Consider the following 24,600-nt stretch of genomic DNA (forward strand, 5'->3'; position numbering starts at 1 on the left):
ACGCAGTTTGGTTCGTGTGCTGATCTTTTTGGAGGCCCAGATGTTTTTGAGCATGACAAAGACTGCCCTTGCCTTGCCGATCCTGACTGTGACATCTCTGTCCGTGCCCCCCTGTCGGTCAATGGCACTTCCAAGGTAGAAGAAGAAATCCACCTCCCTGATGGACTCTCCCCCGACTATAATTGGTGTGCAGGCAGTGGAGTTGATCTTCATCAGCTCCGTTTTCTTTCTGCTGATCTTGAGCCCTGTCCCAGCCGATACGGTCTCCAGTTGGGTGGTCTTGTCCTGCATCTGGCTGTGGTTGTGTGCCAGGAGCGCCAGGTCGTCGGCGAAGTCGAGGTCATCTAGCTGCGTCCAGGGTGTCCACTGTATTCCGTTGTTCCTGCCTATTGTGGTGGTCTTCATGATCCAATCGATAACCAGGAGGAAGAGGAATGGTGACAGCAGACACCCCTGCCGGACTCCGGTCTTCACCTCGAAGCTTTCGGACAGCTGGCCGGCATGGGCGATCCTGCAGCTCATGTCTTCGTACGAGCACCGGATGAGGGAGATGATCTTGTCAGGGACTCCGTAGTGCCATAGCAGCTTCCACAGTGTCTCCCTGTCTATGCTGTCAAAAGCCTTCTCGTAGTCTATGAAATTGATGTAAAGGGTGGAGTTCCACTCAAGCGACTGCTCCACTATGATGCGTAGGCTGGCGATCTGATCCGCGCATGACCTGATTCTGCGGAAGCCTGCCTGCTGATCTCGGAGCTTGAGGTCAACTGCCTCCCTCATCCTCTCCAATAGGATTCTGTTGAGCACTTTGCCTGGCACTGACAGGAGCATGATCCCTCGATAGTTGTTGCAGTCCCTGAGGTCTCCTTTTCTGGGCAGCTTGATCACGATCCCTTCTTTCCACTGAGCTGGCACTTCCTCTTTCTCCCAGATCTTGCTGAAGAGGCTGTGCAGCACACTGGTCGTGGTTTCAATGTCTGCCTTTATGGCCTCTGCTGGTATCCCGTCCGGCCCAGCCGCTTTCCCGTTCCTCAGTGTCATGATGGCTTTTTTGATCTCTGCTTTTGTGGGCTGATCGCAGCTGATTGGTAATTCTCTCTCCAGAGGTGGGATGTCGGGTAATAATTCAGGGGCAGGGCGGTTCAGCAGCTCTCTGAAGTGTTCTGCCCATCGCTTCATCTGTTCATCTACAGTCATCAGTGGTTTTCCATCTTTGTCCTTCACTGGCTTGTCCGTCTGCTGGAACTTGCCTGCCAGCTTCTTGGTGGTCAGGTACAAGTCTTTAAGGTTACCCTGTCTGGCTGCTTCCTCCACTTGGCTTGCCAGGTTATCAGTGAAGTCCCTTTTGTCTTTCCTGATGCTCCTCTTTACTTCTCTGTCTGCTGCTGTGTATTCTGCCTGTGCTTTTGATTTAGCTGCTCTTGTCCGGCTTGTGTTCAGTGCAGTTTTCCTCTCTTTCCTTGTCTCCAACCTCTGGATGGTATCAGTGGAGATCCATTCCTTGTGCTGGGCCTTCTTCTTACCCAAGACTTCTTCACACGTATCCCGCCAGAGTTTCTTGCTCTCCTCCCACTGTGTCTCAAGGTCTGTCTCACTGTCATCTATCAGCCCCTGTAGTAGCTGGAACCTGTTGGAAAGGCTGATCTGGAATGCTGTTTGTGTGTCTTTGTTCCTGAGCAGACCCACGTTGTATCTTGTCCGTGTGTTATTGTTGCCATTGGTGTATTTCTTGAGCCAGAGTCTCACTGCTGTCACAACCAGGTGGTGATCTGATGACATGTCAGCTCCTCTCAGCACCCTCACATCCCGCCATGACCTCCTGAACTTCCGGCTGATGCAAATATGATCGATCTGGTTCTCCGTTCTTTGGTCTGGAGATCTCCATGTGGCTTCGTGGATGCGCTTGTGTGGAAAGATACTTCCTCCAATCACAAGTTGGTTCAGTGCGCACAGGTCTGCAAAGCACTCACCATTTTCGTTCATCTGTCCCAGTCCCTGTTTCCCCATGATGTCTTCGTAGCCAGTGTTATCTGACCCGATCTTGGCGTTGAAGTCTCCCATCAGTATGGTCATGTCCTTGGCTCCTCCTCTGTCTATCACTGCCTGCAGTTGCTGGTAGAATTCCTTCTTCCTTTCTTCTTCCGCATCGTTGGTGGGAGCATAGCAATGGATGATATTCAGCCTGATGTCCTTCTTCTTGGTCGTAAACTTGGCTGTGATGATGCGGGAGTTGACAGGTTCCCAGCCGATGAGTGCTCGCTGTGCCTCTGGTGCCAACATCAGGGCCACGCCCTCAGTGTGGGGGGCTCCATCCTCTGTGTGTCCCGAGTACAACAGCTGCTCTCCTGATGACAGTCTTAGCTGTCCTGTCTGTAGCCACCTTGTCTCGCTCAATCCGAGAACTCCGATCCTATAGTTCTTCATCTCTCTCACTACTTGGATGGTTCTTCCTGCTTCATACATTGTCCTGATGTTCCATGTAGCTATTCTTGTTGGTGTCCTGGATGTCAGAAGGGGAGTCTGCCTCACAGCTTCCTTTCGGCTTTCACTGCATTGCGTCATGTGTCTCCCAGATGGAGACCCTTCCTCTCCCAGGTGAGTGATTTGGTTTGTTGTCGTCGATGCTTCTGTAACTTGTTCTTTTTACAGGTAGAGGTGTTAACCCTATGCAAACCCAATTAGCCTCTGGGTGAGGTGGTCCACATTTGTCTGACCTCTATCCTTTGACCTGTCCAGCATGGGTGGCCCTACCAGGAGCATACACTCCCGCTGGCATAGCTCTCCGGATCATTGAGGTACTCCAGCCATCACACCACGACAAGGGGTGAACCATGCGATGGACATTGATGTCAGGTATCCACATACTTTTGGCCATATAGTGTACTTCCCAAGTTCCTCTTCTTTCAACAACAACCAAAAAATATATTAACTTGAGCGTTAAGAGCCATGGAAACACATAACATTTGAACTCAGAGCCTTTTGCTCACTGGAGCAGAACCTAAGCATCTGATGCTACTAATGCTATATAATCCAGGTGTATCAGAAGAGGTGCTAAACAAGTGTCATGTTTCCAGCCAGAGCTCTGACATCAGGCACTTCATGGCCTGTGGGTATACTGTCTGGGAATGAGACTACCCTCTCGCTTTTTCTCATTTCACTTTTACTATTTCTCATATATCCACATTAATTTGATTCATTTTAAAACACTTGTTGGGCTGCTATGTCAATAGCTGCTCACCACTGCTGTTCAGCACTGAAAATAATCAAATACTGACCATCGAGTGCTCTGCTTGTTCAAATATTCCTGACTGTGCCAGCACATATCAAGCAGTTCACAACCATTTCACAAAGCTGATAATTCATACGATCTACTGCATCCAAAGTCCACTTGCAGCATGTTGAGAACAGAAGCACACTGACTGATTTACATTCACTGGCAGATTATTCCAAAGCTATTCACAAGCAGTTGAGCCAGAATGCCTTGTGCAATGCTCCATTAATAGCTCACTATCTGTCTGGGGATTTGAACTCACAGCCTTTTGCTCACTGGAGCAGAACTTTAACTGCTGAGCATCTGTTGTTACTGATGCCAGATAATCCAGATGTATCAGAAGAGGTGCTAAACATACAAGTGGTACAACAGTAAACATCTTTGGAGTTTAACAAAGTTCAACAACAAATAGACTGAACAAATTGTTCATTCTAAACTGGAAACCTTTCCAAGGCTGTGACTGTGATCTTGGTTAAATCAATGTTCTAACTGAAATGATTAATTTTTTTTCTGCTCTGCACAATGACCACTAGTAACCCTAAAATAATGGAAAGCTGAGAAATAAAGCTAAAAGTTTGACCTGAAAATCTCGTTATGCTCTCCATCCTAAACGCTCGACACTGAAGCTGCTCCCTCTGCTGTTGTTGCACTTAAGTATGTAAGTGTGTGCCTACCTGAAACCCTAATTAAACTCACACTCATGTGAATACTGCTTAGACACATGCCTCAAACTACTTATGCACACCAATTTGAAATTCATTTCTCTCTCTGTCTCTCTCTCTGTCTCTCTCTCTCTCTGTCTCTCTCTTTCTTTATGAGTGTGGAAGCTAAGATGTACCAATTCTGTGTGCTTGTTCAATATTCACTCTGACAAAATATGAAGAGCAAAATATGAATATGTATGATACCACTGTGCTGTTGAATTCATAAGTCTGATTGGTCAGAAGGTTTTGATTAATTTTCTGTAATGCAAGGCAAATCACAGGTTCACTGGTGTAAATTGCTGGTGCAGTGTCTCGGGGCCTAAAGGCTGTTGGGGGCCAATGTATGAAGGTAGGTTTTTTTTTTTTTTGCTGGTTTGCTATTGTGGGTGGGCCCTCTCATGCATCGACTATTTCACACAATCTTCAAAGTAACCATGCTGGCTAAAGCTATTACAGATGTTTGATAGTTGGAGAAATTAGGCTGTGGTGGTTTGAGTCCAGGACAGGCTGTTAGATTAGCGTTGATACCTTTGGCGCTTCGACCAGCCTTTGATCAGCACTACCAACAGCAGCTGCTGTCCGTGGTGCTGATGATCAAAGGCTGGTTTGCAGGATGGGAGTTACATGTTGAGCCTTTGCATGGCGACATAGGAGTGTCACCATGCAAGTCTGCAGTGGTTGAGTGTGCATGTGTGTATGTGTGTGTGTCTCCAAACATGTGTGTGCACACGAGCGCACACTTGTGTTCAGGGTGGGGGGAGGGGGGCAAGAAAAAATATTTGTACCAAGCCCAATCACACACTCCAGGCTCATTTGAATACTCTCTCATTTCTAGAGTAACAACTTACACAGGGAATTGTATGGTGGATGCCCCACATAAAAAGTTTAAAAAACTGTGTGTTTGTTTCTAAGTTTTCTGTAAGGAAAAATTCTTCTCCAGTGTCAGTGCTCTGTAACAGTCAGAGCTAAAGCTGTAACTTTGTAGCAGTCAGAACTAAGTTATAACTTTAGGATGACACATTTTGCATTTTGTCTGTGACATGACAAGCACTATTTTTATTGTATTAACTCAGAGAGAAAGAGAGAAAAAAACCTGAAGCTGTGTGGGAATGACTGTTTACAGCTGTTATAAACACTAAGGGACATGTTGTTCTTGGAAAAAAAAAACACTACCCAACGTTTAATTTGTTAGAGAAACAGAACTGGATACTTGAAGAATATACCTTATACTATTGATAATTATGAAAGGAGCAATTATAACTATAATTAGGAAGTACTAAATGGTGTTGGTGCTCATGTTTAGCTCAAATGGCAAGCCTATTTTATTAGCAATAACAATAATATGCAAATTTTTCACAACTAAGGATGCACTAATATAGATACTGGTATCATTTATCCAACTGATACCATGCTCATTTTTTCATACTTTTACCCGAAGAAATATATCAACATCTGCTTCCATGTGACATTATATGACATAAGCCAAGTGTTTTGCAGTGAAGAACAGAAGAACAACTTTATTTATCATACATACACTTAAGCACAATGAAATTCCTTTCTGCATTTAATCCAACTGAAGCAGTGAACACGCACGTGAGCAATGAGGACACACACATATCCAGAGCAGCAGGCAGCTATGTTACAGTGACCAGGGAGCAGTGCTGGTAATATTTCAATTTAGAAATATTTCACATGCCATTAAAAAAAAAACAACAATAACAACAACAAAGGTATTACAGCATTTTCCTACAAAATAAGTAACTTGATAAAGCATAATAATATTAAACATAAAATTCAGTTAATTGCTAGCAGCACACAGCAGCAATCAGAGCTGCAACAAGTGCTAGTTACTCAAACAAAACATGAAGCTGCAGTGGAAGAGTGTCTGCTGCATGCTGCAGATCCTCACTGAGCAGAAATGGGCTATCTGGGCCAGGACACAAGCTCCCTGACAGCCTTGGTGTTAATCAGTAGAATCTAGTTGAGAATGCAGTGGCAATTTTTATATTCTCGAAGGCGTTGACACCACAAGTAAGCCATTAGCCTTGGTTATGATGTTTTGCTCTCACTGGGCCACAGAGAAAGGAATCAAAACAATGAAACATTCTTCACTTACAGCCAGGCTTGTAGTACTCAAGTCCAGGACTCGAACTCGAGTCTGACTCATGCCCTAATTTTAAGGACTCGTGACTTGACTTGGACTTGAGCACTGATGACTCAGACTTGGACTAGGACTCGTGCATTAACTGCATTCAAACTCATAAATTGGAGACAGAGACTTGGATTTTTTCTTTATTTTCTTGTAATATGCCATAATAATTTGGCATAAGATATTTATATTTATATCTACATTAATTTTTATACTAATTTTGTGCAAGAGAATGCACATTCACCTGTTCATACATCATGTTCAGGAACAAACTAACGTTAACGGTGCTAAAATGCCTGGAGAGAATGCCCCAGGACTGTCTGCTTTGCTTATACAGACTTCTCGTGCAGAGGGAAAAAATGCATTGCTATGTGGTCAATATGTAGAAGAACTATCGAGGAGACGATGGGTACAACCTCAAACTTCAATCATCATTTGGCAAGACTCCACCCAGAGAAGTAAGTGACATGCTATGTTCATTGCTCTGTTGGTAGCAGGGCTTGCTGACCGATGAACTAGTGAGTGTTAACCCTCTTTCATGTTATTTGCCCTGTTAATTGCAGGGCTTGTGTTGGACTCAACTGGGATCAGTAGTGGACTCGACTCAAAGCTTTCTTTAATGACTCGGACTTGAACATCAGGGACACAAGACTGGACTTGGGGTTTAGTGACTACAACACGGCTTACAGCTGTATACACTCTCAAGCCAAGCTAACTAATGTAGCCAGCTAATGTACTTCATTTTAAAGTCAACTAGCTAAAATTATTAAGAACAAACCTAGTTATCTATTCTGAGCCAGTGGTCGAAATACTTTTTTCCAGTGTTCTGCAATATTGCAGAATGTCAAAATTTTGTTCTGCAATTTGGAAATATTTTCTGCAAATACACAAGCCTCCATACTACACCCTTCTCAACCTAATAATGCCTATATTTACATCATATCTAGCTTTACAACTCATAGCATTACTGTAATTCTTAATTCTCTCACTCTATTTTTAATTTCAGTCTTCACAGATCCTTCTCTGCAGCAAAGTTATCATTCCATGATACCTCCACAGGTCTTTCATCCCCCTTGCCCTGACACTATGGGCTACTACAACTTGAAGTATACCAACTAATTCATAAATGTACTACTTATCACACCCACACATTATCCTTCCACACAACATACTAATAAAGGTATCACCACAATAAAAAATAGAACACAACTGTTTTTCAAGAAACAAAACATTCATTTTCATGTTACACGTCATGTTACATTTTTTCAAGATTAGGTTTCTAGCTTGAACAGTAGATTGTTACCCAAAATGTACTTCATTCACAGTGTTTACATCTGCAACCTGTAGTTTTAAATTGAAAGCAAGGTTTCAATTCTACACTCTGTTACATCTTACGATGATGCAAAGAATTGATGCCATTAAGGAATAAAACCCAACTGGCAAATGGAAAGACGTTTGGGTTCATTGTGTTTGCCTGGCTTCTAAAGTGCAAGGTCATGAACTGAACTGAGAACTACTGCAGGGGCTTCACTGCTCTAAACTAACAACAGAGAACTGGGTACAAACTAATCGTGGCAGAACTGAGAGCTACAGAACTACTGAGAGCTATAGAACTGAACCTATGAGCTTTGTCTTACAGGGCAACTGTTTTACTTTGTGCTAGTCTGCACCACAGGCAAGACAGCACTAGTAAATAATAATAGAACATACACAAAACGTATTAGTGTAGCTTGGTATGAGAAAACAAAATATTCAAAAGTATCTATGAATAAAGGTAAAATACTGTTGCTGTCTTCAAAAGGGATATAATATCAGTATAATTTTGCATGATTCAACAATACAATACTGTATATACAAACCTATACAATTTACCAATATATATGTATGCAAGATAAGAACTAGCCAGAGTCTTCGCTTTCTGAACCAGATGTGTCAATGAATGCAATCTGCCGTCTTCGTGGGCCATACAGCTTTTGCCGCTTTTCCACTACCAACGCGGCTGAGCTGGGCTGAGCCGTGCAGTGCTGAGTTGGGCTGAGTCGAGCTGAGTGGGGCTGTTGGAGTTGCATTTCGACTACAACCGCGCTGAACCGTGCTGGCTGGAAGTGGGTGGACACATTGGGTGGAGTTCGCGAAAGTGGGTGGACGTCACGTGATGTCGTTAGGCGGCGCAAACAGTGACATCAGTGACCTTTTAAGCGGTAGTCTCACGACCCGGATAGTAAACAATAAACATGGAGGACATGGAATCGTTAGTGTTGCTGGTCTTGGTGCTGTGGCTTGTTGTCACCGACAACGCCAACAGATACTGGCAAGAGCGTATAGATGAGGCGAGGCGCATAAGGCTTCAGAAATTCTCGTAATTCGTAATTCTTCTTCTTCCGGGTTTACGGTGTTTACAGATCCCAGCGTGCTCGCGGGGCGTGTGTGGGCATGTGAGGACACTCCTCCTCACCAATCAGTGCACAGGGGAGTGTCTCCTCACACCCCTAGCCCCACTCGGCTCGGTTTGGCTCGCTTCAGCCCTACTCCAAAACCGTGCGAGTTTTGGGTGCTGAGTAGGGCTGAAGCGAGCTGAGTCGTGCTGCTCTGAGGTAGTCAAAACGCGAGCCGTGTCGGGCTGAAGTGAGCTGAAGTGAGCTGAAAAAGGGTAGCGGAAAAGGGCCATTTGTTGAAGGCCTCTTCTTGCCCCGAAGAAACAATCCTCTTCTTGGGAGCCATGTTTGTTGTGTCGCATTGAATTCTGGGAGATGCATGGCGGAAACTGCTGAACACTGCCGAGGTAGTTGTCGGGTCCTCCCAGGGGGTATTAAAAGTGACGAAATCTTACATTGGAAAATGGCAACTGCCCTTATTTGGTTGTCGTCGCCTTTCGTCTGTATTACGTAAATATTGCTCAACTTTGACCTGGAAAACGCCGTCAGGTTCGTGTGGCGCAGGTTTCAGTTTATTTACAGCGCCGCTAGTTTGCTAAATTGAGAACCATTGAATCCCGAGCCTGATTTTTTCATTCTGCAAAATTGCAGGTTGTTTAATTTTTCTTCTGCAATCCTGAAAATCGTTCTGCAAAATGCAGACTGCAGACATATATTTCGAACACTGTGAGCTAAATAAAATGTTAAATAATTTGTTAATTTTTTATTGTAGGCTGTTTAGGTGTACGTAATTTCCTTTTTGATTCTCTCCACTAGACTTAGACTTATTTATATCATGATCATTGTTGTTTGCTAAAGTGTCCTGGTTAAATATTGCAAATGAGTGTACAATAACCTAAGCATGAACATCATTAGCAAAAAAGTCTATTGTAGATAATTGGTGCTTCTCCAGCACTAACTCTGCTGAGAATTCCAAGCAGATGGTGATATGCAGGAGGTTACACATTTTAGTATCAGTATCAATATCAGTATCTGTATCAAAGAGCATCAAAAAGTAGGTACTCATACTCAACCTAAAAAAATAGTATCGAGGCATCACTATTCAAAACCTCCGGATGTAAGGCATAATGGTTCAACGCGCACAGAGAGAGAGAGAGAGAGAGAGATCCGTTATAGCATCAGTGGGCCATATATATCTTTCCACCACCCACACACCTCTCAGCAGGCAAACACACAGACATGCTGCACACAAAAGGGCGAGAGGATTTCTATTTTTCTTCAGCACGGCAAGTGAATCAGGAGACAGAAGTCAGAGAGAGGAAACAAATAAAAGAATAAGAGATAAAGTGAGAGAGGAAAGTGAGCAAGACAGCTCTGAGCTCAGTATTAAGAAGAGATGAAGGCAATGTGAAAATCCTGCCCTCAGCCTTTTATGGCCTTTTACACACCAATATACACCACAGCCTTTACAGACAGTCTGTAAGAGCTTGTTAGTCTGAGACTTTCCTGTTCCTGAGATCCTGCCATCTGGGCAAAGACTGGATAGATTACATTTACTTTAAAAATAATGACCTGCTTTGGGAGTAAGCTTTTATTTACATTAAAGTAATTAAGTTACATCACATAATTATGCTGCTAGGTATTCATTAAGTAAGGAATAAAACACATTATTATAGATACAGGACACTTTTTCGATGGAATAAAAACATGTATTCTATTCCCTTCTAGCAGGTGTCATTGATTTGGTTTGAAAGCATGCGATATTATTCACATAATGCTTATCCTACGTGTATTACTTCACTCTACTCAATGGAGAATGAGTGGTGAATATGGTTTATGATACTGCATGGTTGTCAAGACAACACGATGTCACACATTGGAGACGTAAAACTTCCGCGCTAGCAAGCGAATGGGACAATTTATAAATAAACATGGCCACTAGGTATGCTTCGTTAAATACAGAAGATTTTGAGAGACTTTTGAAAGAGAAAGATGTATTGAACACTCAAAAGGAATGTGTTTGTATAATAATAATAATAATATTGGCTGGCTTTTATTTGTGTTACATCAGATATATTCCATTCAGCTAGCATGATATTGAACGAGTTGAAGACAAGTATGATATGGTATACTGTTATAGGAAAATAATCAGTGATTGGGGTGGTGTGACATGGCCTGATTTGAAACAGAGTTACTCTTAACACCTCAAAGTTGATTATTAGTTTGTTGGTGAGTTAGTTAGTTCATTAGTTAGTTAGTTCTTGTTGATATGTTATAATAGCTATAAACACTCATTTCCTCACTAGCTTCTCTTTTTTCTCTCTTCAGTTAATAATCCAAAATAGTGCAGCTATTCATGTAACCAAGAAACTGTCAGAAATGGCGAGCTGAGGAGAAGTGAGGACCCAAGAGCAGACTCAAAACAGGCAGTGTACAGAAAATAACTTCTTTTATGAAGTAAAGGGCAGAGGTACAATAGGGCTCAGGCAAAAATCAGTGGTCAAAGAACGGGCCAAGAGTTCAAAACACAGAAGAGCAGGCAGGCACAGTCAGGGACAAAAACAGGACAGAAAAATCTTCACAAAACTGAAGAAAACAGGGACAAGGGAAACCCAGGCAGAGCAACCTCCTGACCGTGAAGACCTCACCACCATCTATGAACCTGGGAGGAGGAGGGGGTTTGGAGGGTAGGGATAGGGAACTGGAGACAAGGGGTTTGACTTGGGAGACATGGAAGGTTGGGTGAATACGGCGCATGGTTACGGGCAGAGACAGTCTTACAGAGCAGGGATCAATCACCTTGGAGACGGGGAAGGGCCCTATGAACTTGGGAGCCAATTTGCGGGAGACTGTCTTGAGGGGCAGGTGGCGAGTGGAGAGCATTACCCGCTGCCCCACCCAATAGATGGGAGCTGCCAAGCGGTGTTTGTCGGCTTGCTCTTTAAACATCTTGACAGAACGTAGGAGCTTTTTCCTGGTCAATGCCCATGTTCTCCTGCAGCGGTGCACAAACACCTGGGCAGAGGGCACGGTGACTTCTTCTTGGATGGGGAAGAGTGGTGGCTGGTAACCCAGAGAGTACTGGAAGGGGGAAAGACCTGTAGTAGAGATGGGTAAGGAGTTGTGAGCGTACTCTATCCAAGGAAGGGTCTTGCTCCAGGAGGCAGCATCCTTGGACACCATGCACCTGAGGGCCACTTCCAGCTCCTGGTTGGCCCGTTTTGTCTGTCCATTGGTCTGAGGGTGGAAACCTGAAGACAGACTGCGAGAAGCACCAATGAGTTTACAGAAAGCTTTCCAGAATTGGGCAGAGAACTGGGGTCCGCTTCAGGGAAAATGGCCTACAGCAGGGCAGGACTGAATTCTTGTTTCGGATCCGGCCTGGAGCCGGCATGGAAGTCCCACAAACTCAGGCATGGATGGACTGGACCGGACTGTGAAGTCCCATTTCTGAAAACATAACATCTTTACCTCTAACTGTCTGAAAGCATTGGCACTGGAGAGTCCTTCTGTAACATCTCAATAAACACATCTTCACCACATCAACAATGCTTCATTTTTATTAAAATGATATGATTTGAGGGTGGCACGGTGGTATAGTGGTTAGCGCTGTCACCTCACAGCAAGAAGATCCGGGTTCGAGCCCCGTGGCTGGCGAGGGCCTTTCTGTGTGGAGTTTGCATGTTCTCCCCGTGTCCGTGTGGGTTTCCTCTGGGTGCTCCGGTTTCCCCCACAGTCCAAAGACATGCAGGTTAGGTTAACTGGTGACTTTAAATTGACCGTAGGTGTGAATGGTTGTCTATGTGTCAGCCCTGTGATGACCTGGCGACTTGTCCAGGATGTACCCCGCTTTTCGCCCGTAGTCAGCTGGGATAGGCTCCAGCTTGCCTGCGACCCTGTAGAACAGGATAAAGCGGCTAGAGATGATGAGATGAGATATGATTTGAATCCATTTATTATTAGCTTTCGATTATGTCAAGAGTCTGCTACAAGTCACAGTGAATGTGCTGTTAATACAGAAACAATAAGATTAGAACAAGGGCATTCATATCAATCTGTGACTAGCTGACATTATTGTGGCACTATATATTCCACTAATGCTGTGGAATAAGTATGCTTAACAACTAGGCTTGTAGTACTCGAGTCTGACTCGCACCCTAAATTTAAGGACTCGTGACTCGACTTGGACTTGAGCACTGATGACTCGGACTCATGCATTAACTGCATTCAGACTCATAAATTGGAGACGAGGACTTGGATTTTTCTTTATTTTTTTGTAACATGCCATAATAATTTGGTATAAGATATTTATATCTACATTAATTTTTATACCAATTTCGTGCAAGAGAATGCACATTCACCTGTTCATACGTCATGTTCAGGAACAAACTAATGTTAATGGCGCTAAAATGCCTGGAGAGAACGCCCCAGGATTGTCTGCTTTGCTTATACAGACTTCTCGTGCAGTGGGAAAAAATGCACTGCTATGTGTTCCATATGTAGAAGAACTATCGAGGACAGGACGGGGACAACCTCAAACTTCAATCGTCATTTAGTAAGGCTCCACCCAGAGAAGTCAGTGACACGCTGTGTTCATTGCCCTGCTGATAGCGGGGCTTGCTGAGCAATGAACTAGCTAGTGTTAACCCTCTCTCATGTTATTTGCCCTGTTGATAGTGGACGGGGCTTGCTGAGCAATGAACAAGCTTTTTATCTGTAGCCTATTAACTAAAATGGGGCAGTAACGTTAGTCCAACACAGTAGCAGAGACGGTTTCACATAAAGGCAGCAACAGCCACCGTCAAATGGTGCGGTTGGAGTCTTGTTCTTGGACTCGACTCGAAATTTTCTTCAATGACTTGGACTTGAACACTGGGGGCTCGAGACCGGACTCGGACTCGAGGTTTAGTGACTCAACTACAACACTGTTAACAACTTTATATTTGACTGTGCCGTTTTAAGTTAAAACAGTATGATCAAGGTAAGCGCATTGTGTCTTGATGCACATGGGTATGGGTTGGAGTTGGCAGTCAAGGAGTAAAAAAAACATTATTTTTTTCCAGTTCACTCTGTAACTACTTGAGCTCAAATTCTAGTCAAAGCCCATTTAAAGAGACTACGGTATGCATTAAATTTGTACTTTTTCACCTCTTTAAAAGTCATCACTATCTATACTGAGCTACACAAAAACATCTAAAAGTTCACAGAGCACACTCACTATCTCAGAAACAGCTATCACACCAAGTCACAGGATGTGGCACACAATGCAAGTCTGTGAATTAGCTAAGTATATGCAGCGTGACTGTGGAATAAAAAAAACGTCAGTGTGGTTTTATGTTAATATTTCAGCCAGTGCTGAGAGTGCTGCATACATCACAAACTTTTAAGTCACCATGCTTGTCCTATAACTGTCCTGCATTTCTGCTGATGCTGTCATAGCTCTTCAGCCACAATATATTTGCTGTGAAAGCAATGCATATTCACAGGATATGTACCAAAAGCGAGGAGTCAGAAATCTGCTGAGAAAAGAAAAAAATTGTTAACAACAAGTTTCCAAAATATCTAAAACATACAATCCTAGCTGTCTGGTTGTTCGTATTAATGCCATCGAAAAGCATGTGGTTCACTTCGGCTCACTGTTGGAAGAGATACACTATATGATGCATCGACGTCATTACTGCTGAGGCACAAGATCATCACTACCAGTGCAGCGTCGGTCCGTTACAGCATGGGCAAAATGGTATCAACCAAATGAGAAATGATTACAGCCTCATTAGAGTGACTCACAAATTTTGCATTACATGTTTTCACAGCTGACAGTGTTTCATCAACTGAATGATCACAGTTTACTGATTTGGTTTCCACCCCTACACTACATCAAGATATGCCTCCATACGCTGCACATAAGCTGCCAGAAGAAGCACACTAATGTCTATATGAAATATTTCTGCACAAAGAACGAGTCTTTCCTATAGCTGACTCTTTCATTTAAGTATATGATTTACTTATATATAATTAATTCAAAGCAGTGGGGAAAACCACTACATCGTGCTGTAGCTACCACATGAGTATAGCACTTTGCCCAGAGGCAGTACACGACTGCATGGCTTGGACTTCAGGTGACTCTTGGTACTCTTGGACTGACCCTGATGTCCACAGGCATTAAATTTCAAAACCATATGCTGCAAAACTGGTGGTTTTGGGGGGGAAACAGTACTTTGGGGGGGAAACAGTACTGACACAAATTTACTGATCAAGTTGAGGTATTGTGTAGAATCTGAAAATTGACTGAAAAGAAGGTACTGTCACGATTTCTCCCAGGCCGTCCCTGATCAAGTATAGCTACAATAATGTATGGATGAAGTAGGAGCTCTTCTTCTGGATCAAATAAAAATGACACTGAATAACAACGGGATAAAGCGGCTAGAGATAATGAGATGAGATGAGATTTTGAGTACTGTGCCACAATAGTACAATGCATCAAACGCACAATTAACTGGAAAGAATTAGCAGCTCTCGTCAGGCTTGTAGTAATCGAATCCAGGGCTCGGACTCGAGTCCGACTCATGCACTAATTTTAAGGACTCGTGACTCAACTTGGACTTGAGCACTGATGACTCAGACTTGGACTCGGACTCGTGCATTAACTGCATTCGGACTCGTAAATTGGAGATGAGGGCTCAGATTTTTTTCTTTATTTTTTTGTAAAATGCCACAATAATTTGGCATAAGATATTTATATCTACATTAATTTTTGTACTAATTTCGTGCAAGAGCATCACACCTGTGCGTCTTGTTGCATGCATCAGATACTCTCGGGTGTGCTCCAGACAGTGCGCGCGCCAAGCAGACTCTCACGTGCACGCCATAAACGACTCGCACCTGCACAGGATTAAGGCACAATCAGCGCGCCTATATAAAAACACACTTACTTTGCGAAGTATTGAGTTGCGTTGCTGACACGTTACCGAGCCTTATTTCCTTGTTTGGTTTCCTGATCCCTGATTTCCTGTTTCTCGTCTTTGATTCTGCTGAGTCTACGATAGCCTGTTTGTGCCTCGCTCGACCTATTGCCTGCTTCACTGTTTTACGATTTTGCCTGCCATTCTGGATTGTTTACCTGTCTTCACTTTTATTAATAAACACACCTTCTGCACTCACATCCATCTCTCAACCATCTCTGACAGAATACTTTGCACTCCTTGATAAAGAGAATGCACAATCATCTATTCATATGCCATGTTCAGGAACAGACTAATGTTAATGGCGCTAAAACAGCCACTGTCAAACGGTGCGGTTGGAGTCTTGTTCTCGGACTCGACTCGGATCAATAGTGGACTCGACTTGAAATTTTTTTTAATGACTTTGACTTGACTCGGACTTGAACACTGGGGACTCGAGACTGGACTCGGGGTTTAGTGACTCAACTACAACACTGGCTCTTGAACATGTTTATATTTTTTTTAAATCAAATTCTGTAGTACAGATTCTCACTCTGTACTACAAAGTGTGTTCACTATAAATCCATGAAAAAAAAGTGCCTCACACACACTTTTAAGGTTTGGAAATAATCCGAAGTTCATGGCTGTGTAAAACCCTCAAGAATACACAGAGGGATTGGGGGAGCAGGTTGCCATGGAAACAGAGTCAAGATTTTTCGATTTCTTAATTAACAAATTAACAATGTCAAAGACAGATTAAAGAAATTGGTGAATAAAGTACAATGCACTATAAACAACTGTTTTGTACAATTAAAGATTTTTAAACCAAGCTTCATATTGTACAAGTCCTTTCTGATTATGAGCAAGAAACAGAATCCTGTGGACATTTTTGGATGTGGCTAGGCTATAATGTACCTGCTGCTTAATTATAACTAAGCATGACAAGCTATATTTAAAAATGACAACAGCACACCCAGCAATTTTTTTTATATGGATCATCATATTAAAGCTGGACCGTGATGATTAAAATGCAGTTTGCTTGAGTTACAATCCACCTTCTTGAAATCATCTTGACAAACTGACAAACCCATAATGAGTTTGTTTTGTTTTTTTCCAGCTGTGTTGCATCTGCCTTATGCTTCACCTGATTTCTGATGTGAAAATTATTTTAAGAAAAACAGGCTTTTCTTTTTTTTTTAAAACCTAACTATGGGCTCATGAACACTTGGTCCAAGCAAAATAAAATAAAATATAGAAAAAAAATTCTCAACGAGTGAACTGATTAGACAGCTTGTCAGCAGGGACTGTTCTCATGTCAGTTCTCATGTCAGATTTAATTCAATGTGCCAAAGTGATTTTCTTTCAAATGCCAAACATTCGCTGACATTGTTGGCTTGTTCATCAGCAATGGAGAAATCTATCTGCAAGAGCTAATTACTCCACGGAGTCCATTCAAGGCTCTAACAGATGTGTAAGCACCTCACACACAAACAATAATGTTTATTCTTCCCTTGAGGCTTGTGACACACTGCCAGTGCACGACAATATGAAAAAAGACTACTTTATGCTGCTGCAGATTTCACTGCTCGTATATCATAAGCTATGAAGATCTTATTTGTACGCACTAATGAGAAGAATACTGAGGCATCCTGTTCTATATAAAAACGTGTACTTCTTTTCTTGACATCATTACTTTCAAACTATCACAAATAATATAATTAAACAACAGACAACATGTTACACAAAAAAGGTTGCACAAAGGTTGGACTGTTAACCAATTTTGGCTATCCTTGACTTGCAAGTGGCGTCAAAACAAAATAGAAACCTGGATGTCGGCCATGTTGGTGGATATACAAACACGGAGTCAAGCGACATTCCATACAAAACATAGTCACGCATGTGCAACTTTCTTTGTTTTTCTACTGCTTTAAGCATTCTTTTAGCTATGCCGTATCTTTGTGCTGTATATGGTTGTGGTCACAACAGTACTTGTGACCGTGGCACATTTTGATTTTTTAGAATTCCATCTGTGATTTGGAAAGAGGGCGAGGAAACTCTGAGGCTTAGTACAGAGAGGAGATGAGCACAGCTGAACAACATCGGCAGGGCTGATCTAACAGAGGCTAAAATCAAAACAGCTCATGTCTGCAGTAATCATTTTATCTCAGAATTTTATTTCGCGTTGCTAGAATTGTGCTATAAAATGAGTGTTCTCTTGTCGTGGTTCACTCGGTCGTTGTTATAATTTTAACACGTGTATTACCATTTCGCTTCTAGGAGCGCCAGCAAAATTATATGATAGAAACAATCCAGACTGGGCACCCACTCAGAAAATGGGCTATGTTTCATCCAAGGTCAGACTTGATTCTACGGCAGCCAAACCAGATAGAACACGATATCTGGGTATTCGATGGTCGAAAGAAGCATCTTATCTTCAGAAAAGTCTGACTTTTTTAAATAATATGGATCAAAACTACATCTAGACACATATCTACACCTGGACACATATCTATCTTCTCTTTGTATCGAATCTTCGCTTGAGCATTCAAATCGTGGTAATACTGAGAAAATTCAGCATTGTTTACAGATGCACTTTCAGCGGCTGCCATCCAAGTTACTTTGTACATCCACCATCATGGTGGACGCTCATAACGTAGCACATTTTGATCACGTGGTTGCAAGTCATCTATTGAGCCAAGTCTTTACATTTAATTTTTTTTAACTCAGTACTGTTTTATCACTGGATCTGAACAACTTGTTTACATAAGCATTTTACCCCTGAATCAATATATCCATTAGGTCCAGTTAAAGTATCCACAAAAAATTTCTACACCTTTACACTCACAGATAATGTGAAAATCTATAAATGTGCATGCACAAGCAAATCAGAAATACCACCATGTCTTTCCATCCCAAACCCACCCCTTTACTACATACAGTGTTTATGCTCTGCTGGTACCTATGGTATATCACAGTTACAAAATTGCAAAACAGCAAGAAGCTAAATTTGGGAAATTTTAATATAATAACATTAATGGTCAGCAAACCTGTCAGAATATCATAACTAATCATCACTAATATGAACTAAGTGAGCTGATTCACTCACTTAGCATGAATCTTCCATCGCTAATATTTATAGCAACAACTTTGTAACAATTACCTTGTAATTGGCATATTTTAGCATTAGGGATATACAGGTACCTGAATGTAAATAAATTATTCAGACTGAATAAATAATAATGGGTTCTGAACAGATACAAATACAGATACAAATAGGAGGAGCAATATTCATTTTTTAGAAAGCTTGAGACTAAAAGAAAGTGGAGACTAAATATCTGCATCAGGAGACACAATATAAAGGTTGCACAAGTGAGAGGTTTTCATAACAATGCATTCATTCATTCATTCATTTATCTTTAGTAACTGACTGGTTTGAGCCACTGTGTGTTGTTGTTGTTGTTTTTTTGTCTGTGGTTCAGATTTGTGAGAATGTTGGTGTATGACTGCATAGCTGCAGCCTCATGTTACCTAACATTAAGTGTATAGATTTTATCTCATCTCATCTCATTATCTCTAGCCGCTTTATCCTTCTACAGGGTCGCAGGCAAGCTGGAGCCTATCCCAGCTGACTACGGGCGAAAGGCGGGGTACACCCTGGACAAGTCGCCAGGTCATCACAGGGCTGACACATAGACACAGACAACCATTCACACTCACATTCACACCTACGGTCAATTTAGAGTCACCAGTTAACCTAACCTGCATGTCTTTGGACTGTGGGGGAAACCGGAGCACCCGGAGGAAACCCACGCGGACACGGGGAGAACATGCAAACTCCACACAGAAAGGCCCTCGCCGGCCCCGGGGCTCGAACCCAGGACCTTCTTGCTGTGAGGCGACAGCGCTAACCACTACACCACCGTGCCGCCTGTATAGATTTTATGTTGGGGGAAAAAGGAACTGAGCTCTGATATGAGCTAATGCTTTGTGTAAAAATATTGTAAACAAATGGCTGCTGCATCATCTGTCAAAATATTAACATTTTATTAATTGATTATGCCGCAAATAGACCAATCTGAAGATGATCCTCAGCCAGTGATTCCTGTGCCCTTGGATGATCAGATCTACATCAATCCAAGATATAAAGTTTTGAAATACAGTAAGTGAAATGTACAAATGTGGTTATGTGTCATGTTGCCTACTGAAACTGGAAAAAGAACTGTTTTGTCCTGTGTCGGACACTTCCTTTATTACTGCTGAATTTCAATGAAATTCTATTCTATGAATATGTACTGTGATATTCTGCTGTTTGATTCCTGTGAATCGTATTGTTAATACGTGATGATGATAAATTTGTTGAAGTCATAAATACTCATCTCATCTCATTATCTGTAGCCACTTTATCCTGTTCTACAGGGTCGCAGGCAAGCTGGAGCCTATCCCAGCTGACTACGGGCGGGGTACCCCCTGGCCAAGTCGCCAGGTCATCACAGGGCTGACACAGACAACCATTCACACTCACATTCACACCTACGCTCAATTTAGAGTCACCAGTTAACCTAACCTGCATGTCTTTGGACTGTGGGGGAAACCGGAGCACCCGGAGGAAACCCACACGGACACGGGGAGAACATGCAAACTCCACACAGAAAGGCCCTCGCCGGCCACGGGGCTCGAACCCGGACCTTCTTGCTGTGAGGCGACAGCGCTAACCACTACACCACCATGCCGCCGTCATAAATACTATTGTCATTAATTAATTTTGTGTCAAATAACACTTTTTGTGTTGGGTTTTAGGCATGTTTTTTAACACAATGTGACAAGCACAAGCACATAATGTGTTAATATTACATGCTTACACATCTTCTAAGCTAAGAGAGATGAGACTGAGATGGTACGGGCACATCCTGAGAAGAGATACAAGAGCATGTTGAGAGGGTAGAGAAGGATGCGGAAGATGGAGCAATGGAGACGAAAGAGCCGCTGTGGCGACCCCTAATCAGGAGCAGCCAAAAGAAGAAGAAGGCACATCTTTGTGTTAACCTTCCAGACACATCAAAGTCCCTCTCATGCCAGAATCTGGTTTTCCCAGGTAGTCTCCTGTCCCAGTACTAACCAACTCTTTAAGTTGCCAATCTCCATTTCGATAGCCCTCGGCCTCTCACCTATACAGCTACAGTGGGGGGCTAGTCCTCTGGTATCTGCAAGAGTTTGATTTGCCCACTCACATGTGTATTGCAGCGTGCCTTGCCAGACGGCAGTAGGTGCCATTTTTATGATGGTCTTTGGTATGACCTGACTGCGAGTAGAACTCGCGATCTCCCAGTCGAGAGGCAGACACGCTAACCACTAGGCCAACTCATGGTCCTTCCAGACACATACACTGTTAAAATCATTTACACAGTGAATGTGTCAAAATTAACACAACATGTGTTGTCCCAAAACTCACCCATTGATGTGTAAGGATTTAATACAATTTGTGTTCGTTTTAACATCTTTTCTAAGAGTGTACTGACACAGCTGATACAACTGACTTCTCATTTTTCTTGAGATATCAAGTCTGGAAAAAAGCATTATGGTGTGGTTTAGATACGGTAATAAAACAAATGGGAACGTGTAAGTGTTGCAGAGTGGTGAAATGTTGATAGTTCATTACATTTGGAAGGTTTTAGGAGAGACCAAACAGTAATGCTATTGTATCACTGGAAAGTTATGCCCACACTTACTCTTTCAGTGGTCGAAATACTTTTTTCCAGTGTTCTTCAATATTACAGAATGTCAAAATTTTCTTCTGCAATTTGGAAATATTTTCTGCAAATACACAAGCCTCCATACTACACCCTTCTCAACCTAATAATGCCTATAATTACATCATATCTAGCTTTACAACTCATAGCATTACTGTAATTCTTAATTCTCTCACTCTATTTTTAATTTCAGTCTTCACAGATCCTTCTCTGCAGCAAAGTTATCATTCCATGATACCTCCACAGGTCTTTCATCCCCCTCGCCCTGACACTACGGGCTACTACAACTTGAAGTATACCAACTAATTCATAAATGCACTAGTTATCACACCCACACATTATCCTTCCACACAACATACTAATAAAGGTATCACCACAATAAAAAATAGAACACAACTGTTCTTCAAGAAACAAAACATTCATTTTCATGTTACACGTCATGTTACATTTTGTCAAGATTAAGGTTACATCCACACGACAACGGCAATGAGATTTTTTTTTTTTAATATCACGTCCACATGGGCAACGGATCAGTAAAATATCAGGCACATATGGCAACGCGACACTTGCTGAAAACAATGCAATACACATGCCACACCACTACGTGCGCTGTAAGACGGTCCCATCGGAGACACCAGAACAATAGAAGAAGTAGGACGCATGCGCATAAACCCCTTCTTCTGTAGCATTAGCCACATAAAGTTTTGATTATTAGTCAGTAGCGTAAAATAGTATCTATTGTCTAAGACACATTTATATTTCATATTAAAATGTCTATGTAAATTAATAAATAGAAAGCCTGGCCAGGTGCTGAACGTTCTTCTGCCTTCGCTTTAAGAGAAATTCAGGGCGAGCATGAGCCTAGGTTCTTCCCTGTCACTGTCACACGCGCACACCTTCTCAATCCCTGTCCTATGGATATAGTCCCTTTAAATCACGTGCTCGTTTTTTGAATGGAGACGCAGAAAGAGGAATGAACGGGGCTAGATGGAAGCCGGTACGCCAACATTCTGATATCCTCCAGAATTCTTTAATGGTCCGGAATAAATTGAATGCTACACGTTGATGGATTACTTTGTTCTTCTACGCCCTTTTTGAGGAATGTATTGTCGGACTTAAACCAACATCTGAAGAGGTGAGATCGCTCCCTTTTTTTCCCTATTTTTGTTGGCGGGATTGTTTTTGTTTTTGGAAAGCGCACGGGCGGTGCGCGGTTTTGGTTATACTCAGTACTTCCGCAGTGTTTGGACTAAAGACTCTGCCCTAAGGGCTATTCTCTCTCTCTCTCTCTCTCTCTCACTTTGCACCATTACACAATAAATATTCACAGTGAAAATATTTTGTAAGCGCGTTTCATGAACCAAGTTATAGGATTTGTTGACAACTCGCATCGAGTTCGTTACACTTCTACCCGGCGTGAAGCACTCACAGTCATGTGGTTGTGACGTCATCGTAAACAAATACGTTCTACTCATCCAGACGACTTCGCAACGGTGCCATTGCCAGATTTTTCCACTGTGGAACCCGTTCTCAAAAGATTTTGTTTTGGGGCACCCAAAACGCCGGTGCCGTGTGGACACCAGGCCGAAACGATAAACAATTTTATCAGATTCACCTGAATCCGTTGCCGTGAGGACAGGGCCTGAGTTTCTAGCTTGAACAACAGATTGTTACCCAAAATGTACTTCATTCACAGTGTTTGCATCTGCAACCTGTAGTTTTAAATTGAAAGCAAGGTTTCAACTCTACACTCTGTTACATCTTACGATGATGCAAAGAATTGATGCCATTAAGGAATAAAACCCAACTGGCAAATGGAAAGACGTTTGGGTTCATTGTGTTTGCCTGGCTTCTAAAGTGCAAGGTCATGAACTGAACTGAGAACTACTGCAGGGGCTTCACTGCTCTAAACTAACAACAGAGAACTGGGTACAAACTAATCGTGGCAGAACTGAGAGCTACAGAACTACTGAGAGCTATAGAACTGAACCTATGAGCTTTGTCTTACAGGGCAACTGTTTTACTTTGTGCTAGTCTGCACCACAGGCAAGACAGCACTAGTGAAAAAAATACAACATGTACACAAAACATGTATTAGTGTAGCTTGGTATGAGAAAACAAAATATTCAAAAGTATCTATGAATAAAGGTGAAATACTGTTGCTATCTTCAAAAGGGATATAATATCAGTATAATTTTGCATGATTCAACAATACAATATACACAAACCTATACAATTTACCAATATATATGTATGCAACTATAACAGCGACCGTCTTCATTTTTGTCCCCCTCGCGGACGCGCGATCTGTCGCTGTTGTTGTCGGAGTCACGCTGGCTGCCGGTTTTGCCGAGATACGATAAAATCGTCCTTGTTTTCTTGGCGTTTTTGTCGGACTCTTGCCCCGAAGAAACAATCCTCTTCTTGGGAGCCATATTTGTTGTGCCGCATTGAATTCTGGAAGATGCATGGCGGAAACTGCCAAACACTGCCGAGGTAGTTGTCAGGTCCTCCCGGCAGGTATTAAAAGTGACGAAATTTTACATCAGAAAATGGCAACTGCCCTTATTTGGTTGTCGTCGCCTTTCTTCGGTATTACGTAAATATTGCTCAACTTTGACCTGGAAAAGGTTAGGTTCGCGCGGCGCAGGTTTCAGTTTATTTACAGCGCCGCTAGTTTGCTAAATTGAGAACCATTGAATCCCGAGCCTGATTTTTTTCATTCTGCAAAATTGCAGGTTGTTTAATTTTTCTTCTGCAATCTTGAAAATCATTCTGCAAAATGCAGACTGCAGACGGGCATTTCGAACACTGGTCTTTTATGTAACCCAGGAGAATATTCACTCATTGTAAATCATCATCCACTTGAAACTAGGTTCAATGAAATTCTTGAAGAAACGAAGAAGTGCTAGACCAGAGAATTGAACCCGCTTACCTGTGGTTTCCACAATTCCTTCCAGGATTACCACTATTTCAAACTGCTCGGTTTGCATGGAGCGCTGGGAGAGCTCATAAAAGGGGCTTTTACTGTCGATCACATGACAGATGGTGAGAGGAGACACCAAGAAGAGCTGATCTGCCCCAGTGCTGAAACCCACATCTAGCTCCAACTGATCTAGAGGGAGAAACTCACCTTCAGGGGTCTGCCGAGACTGAGAGAGAGAGAGAGAGACACAGTACCACTTTAAAATAGGGTGGATTTATCATCTATGCTTACAGCTCTTGAACATTTCATGTAATAATCAAAGCTATTAAGCAGAGAATATCAATAAAGAATAAATAAATTGTCTAGGGTGGCAAAGTAATAGGGCGCGTCGCATTACTAGAGCATGTAGCGTTGTTGTGTCATGCTCCAGGGTCCCTGTATGGTGTTTCTGTACATGTTTTCTCTGTATTCACATGGGTTTCCTCTGCAT

General features: G+C 42.4%; 1 protein-coding gene across 1 annotated transcript in view; it reads right to left on the reverse strand.

Annotated features, from left to right (window-relative positions):
- Window positions 1-24,600, reverse strand: part of kcnj3a (potassium inwardly rectifying channel subfamily J member 3a) — a 77,759-nt gene that overhangs the window by 49,327 nt on the left and 3,832 nt on the right. The window contains exon 3 of the mRNA XM_060929971.1: window positions 24,120-24,336. Coding sequence (XP_060785954.1) covers window positions 24,120-24,336 — 217 coding nt within the window. The remainder of the gene's footprint in view (window positions 1-24,119; window positions 24,337-24,600) is intronic.

This window comes from Neoarius graeffei, chromosome 9 (genome assembly GCF_027579695.1).
Source record: "Neoarius graeffei isolate fNeoGra1 chromosome 9, fNeoGra1.pri, whole genome shotgun sequence".
NCBI classification, from domain to species: Eukaryota; Metazoa; Chordata; class Actinopteri; order Siluriformes; family Ariidae; genus Neoarius; species Neoarius graeffei.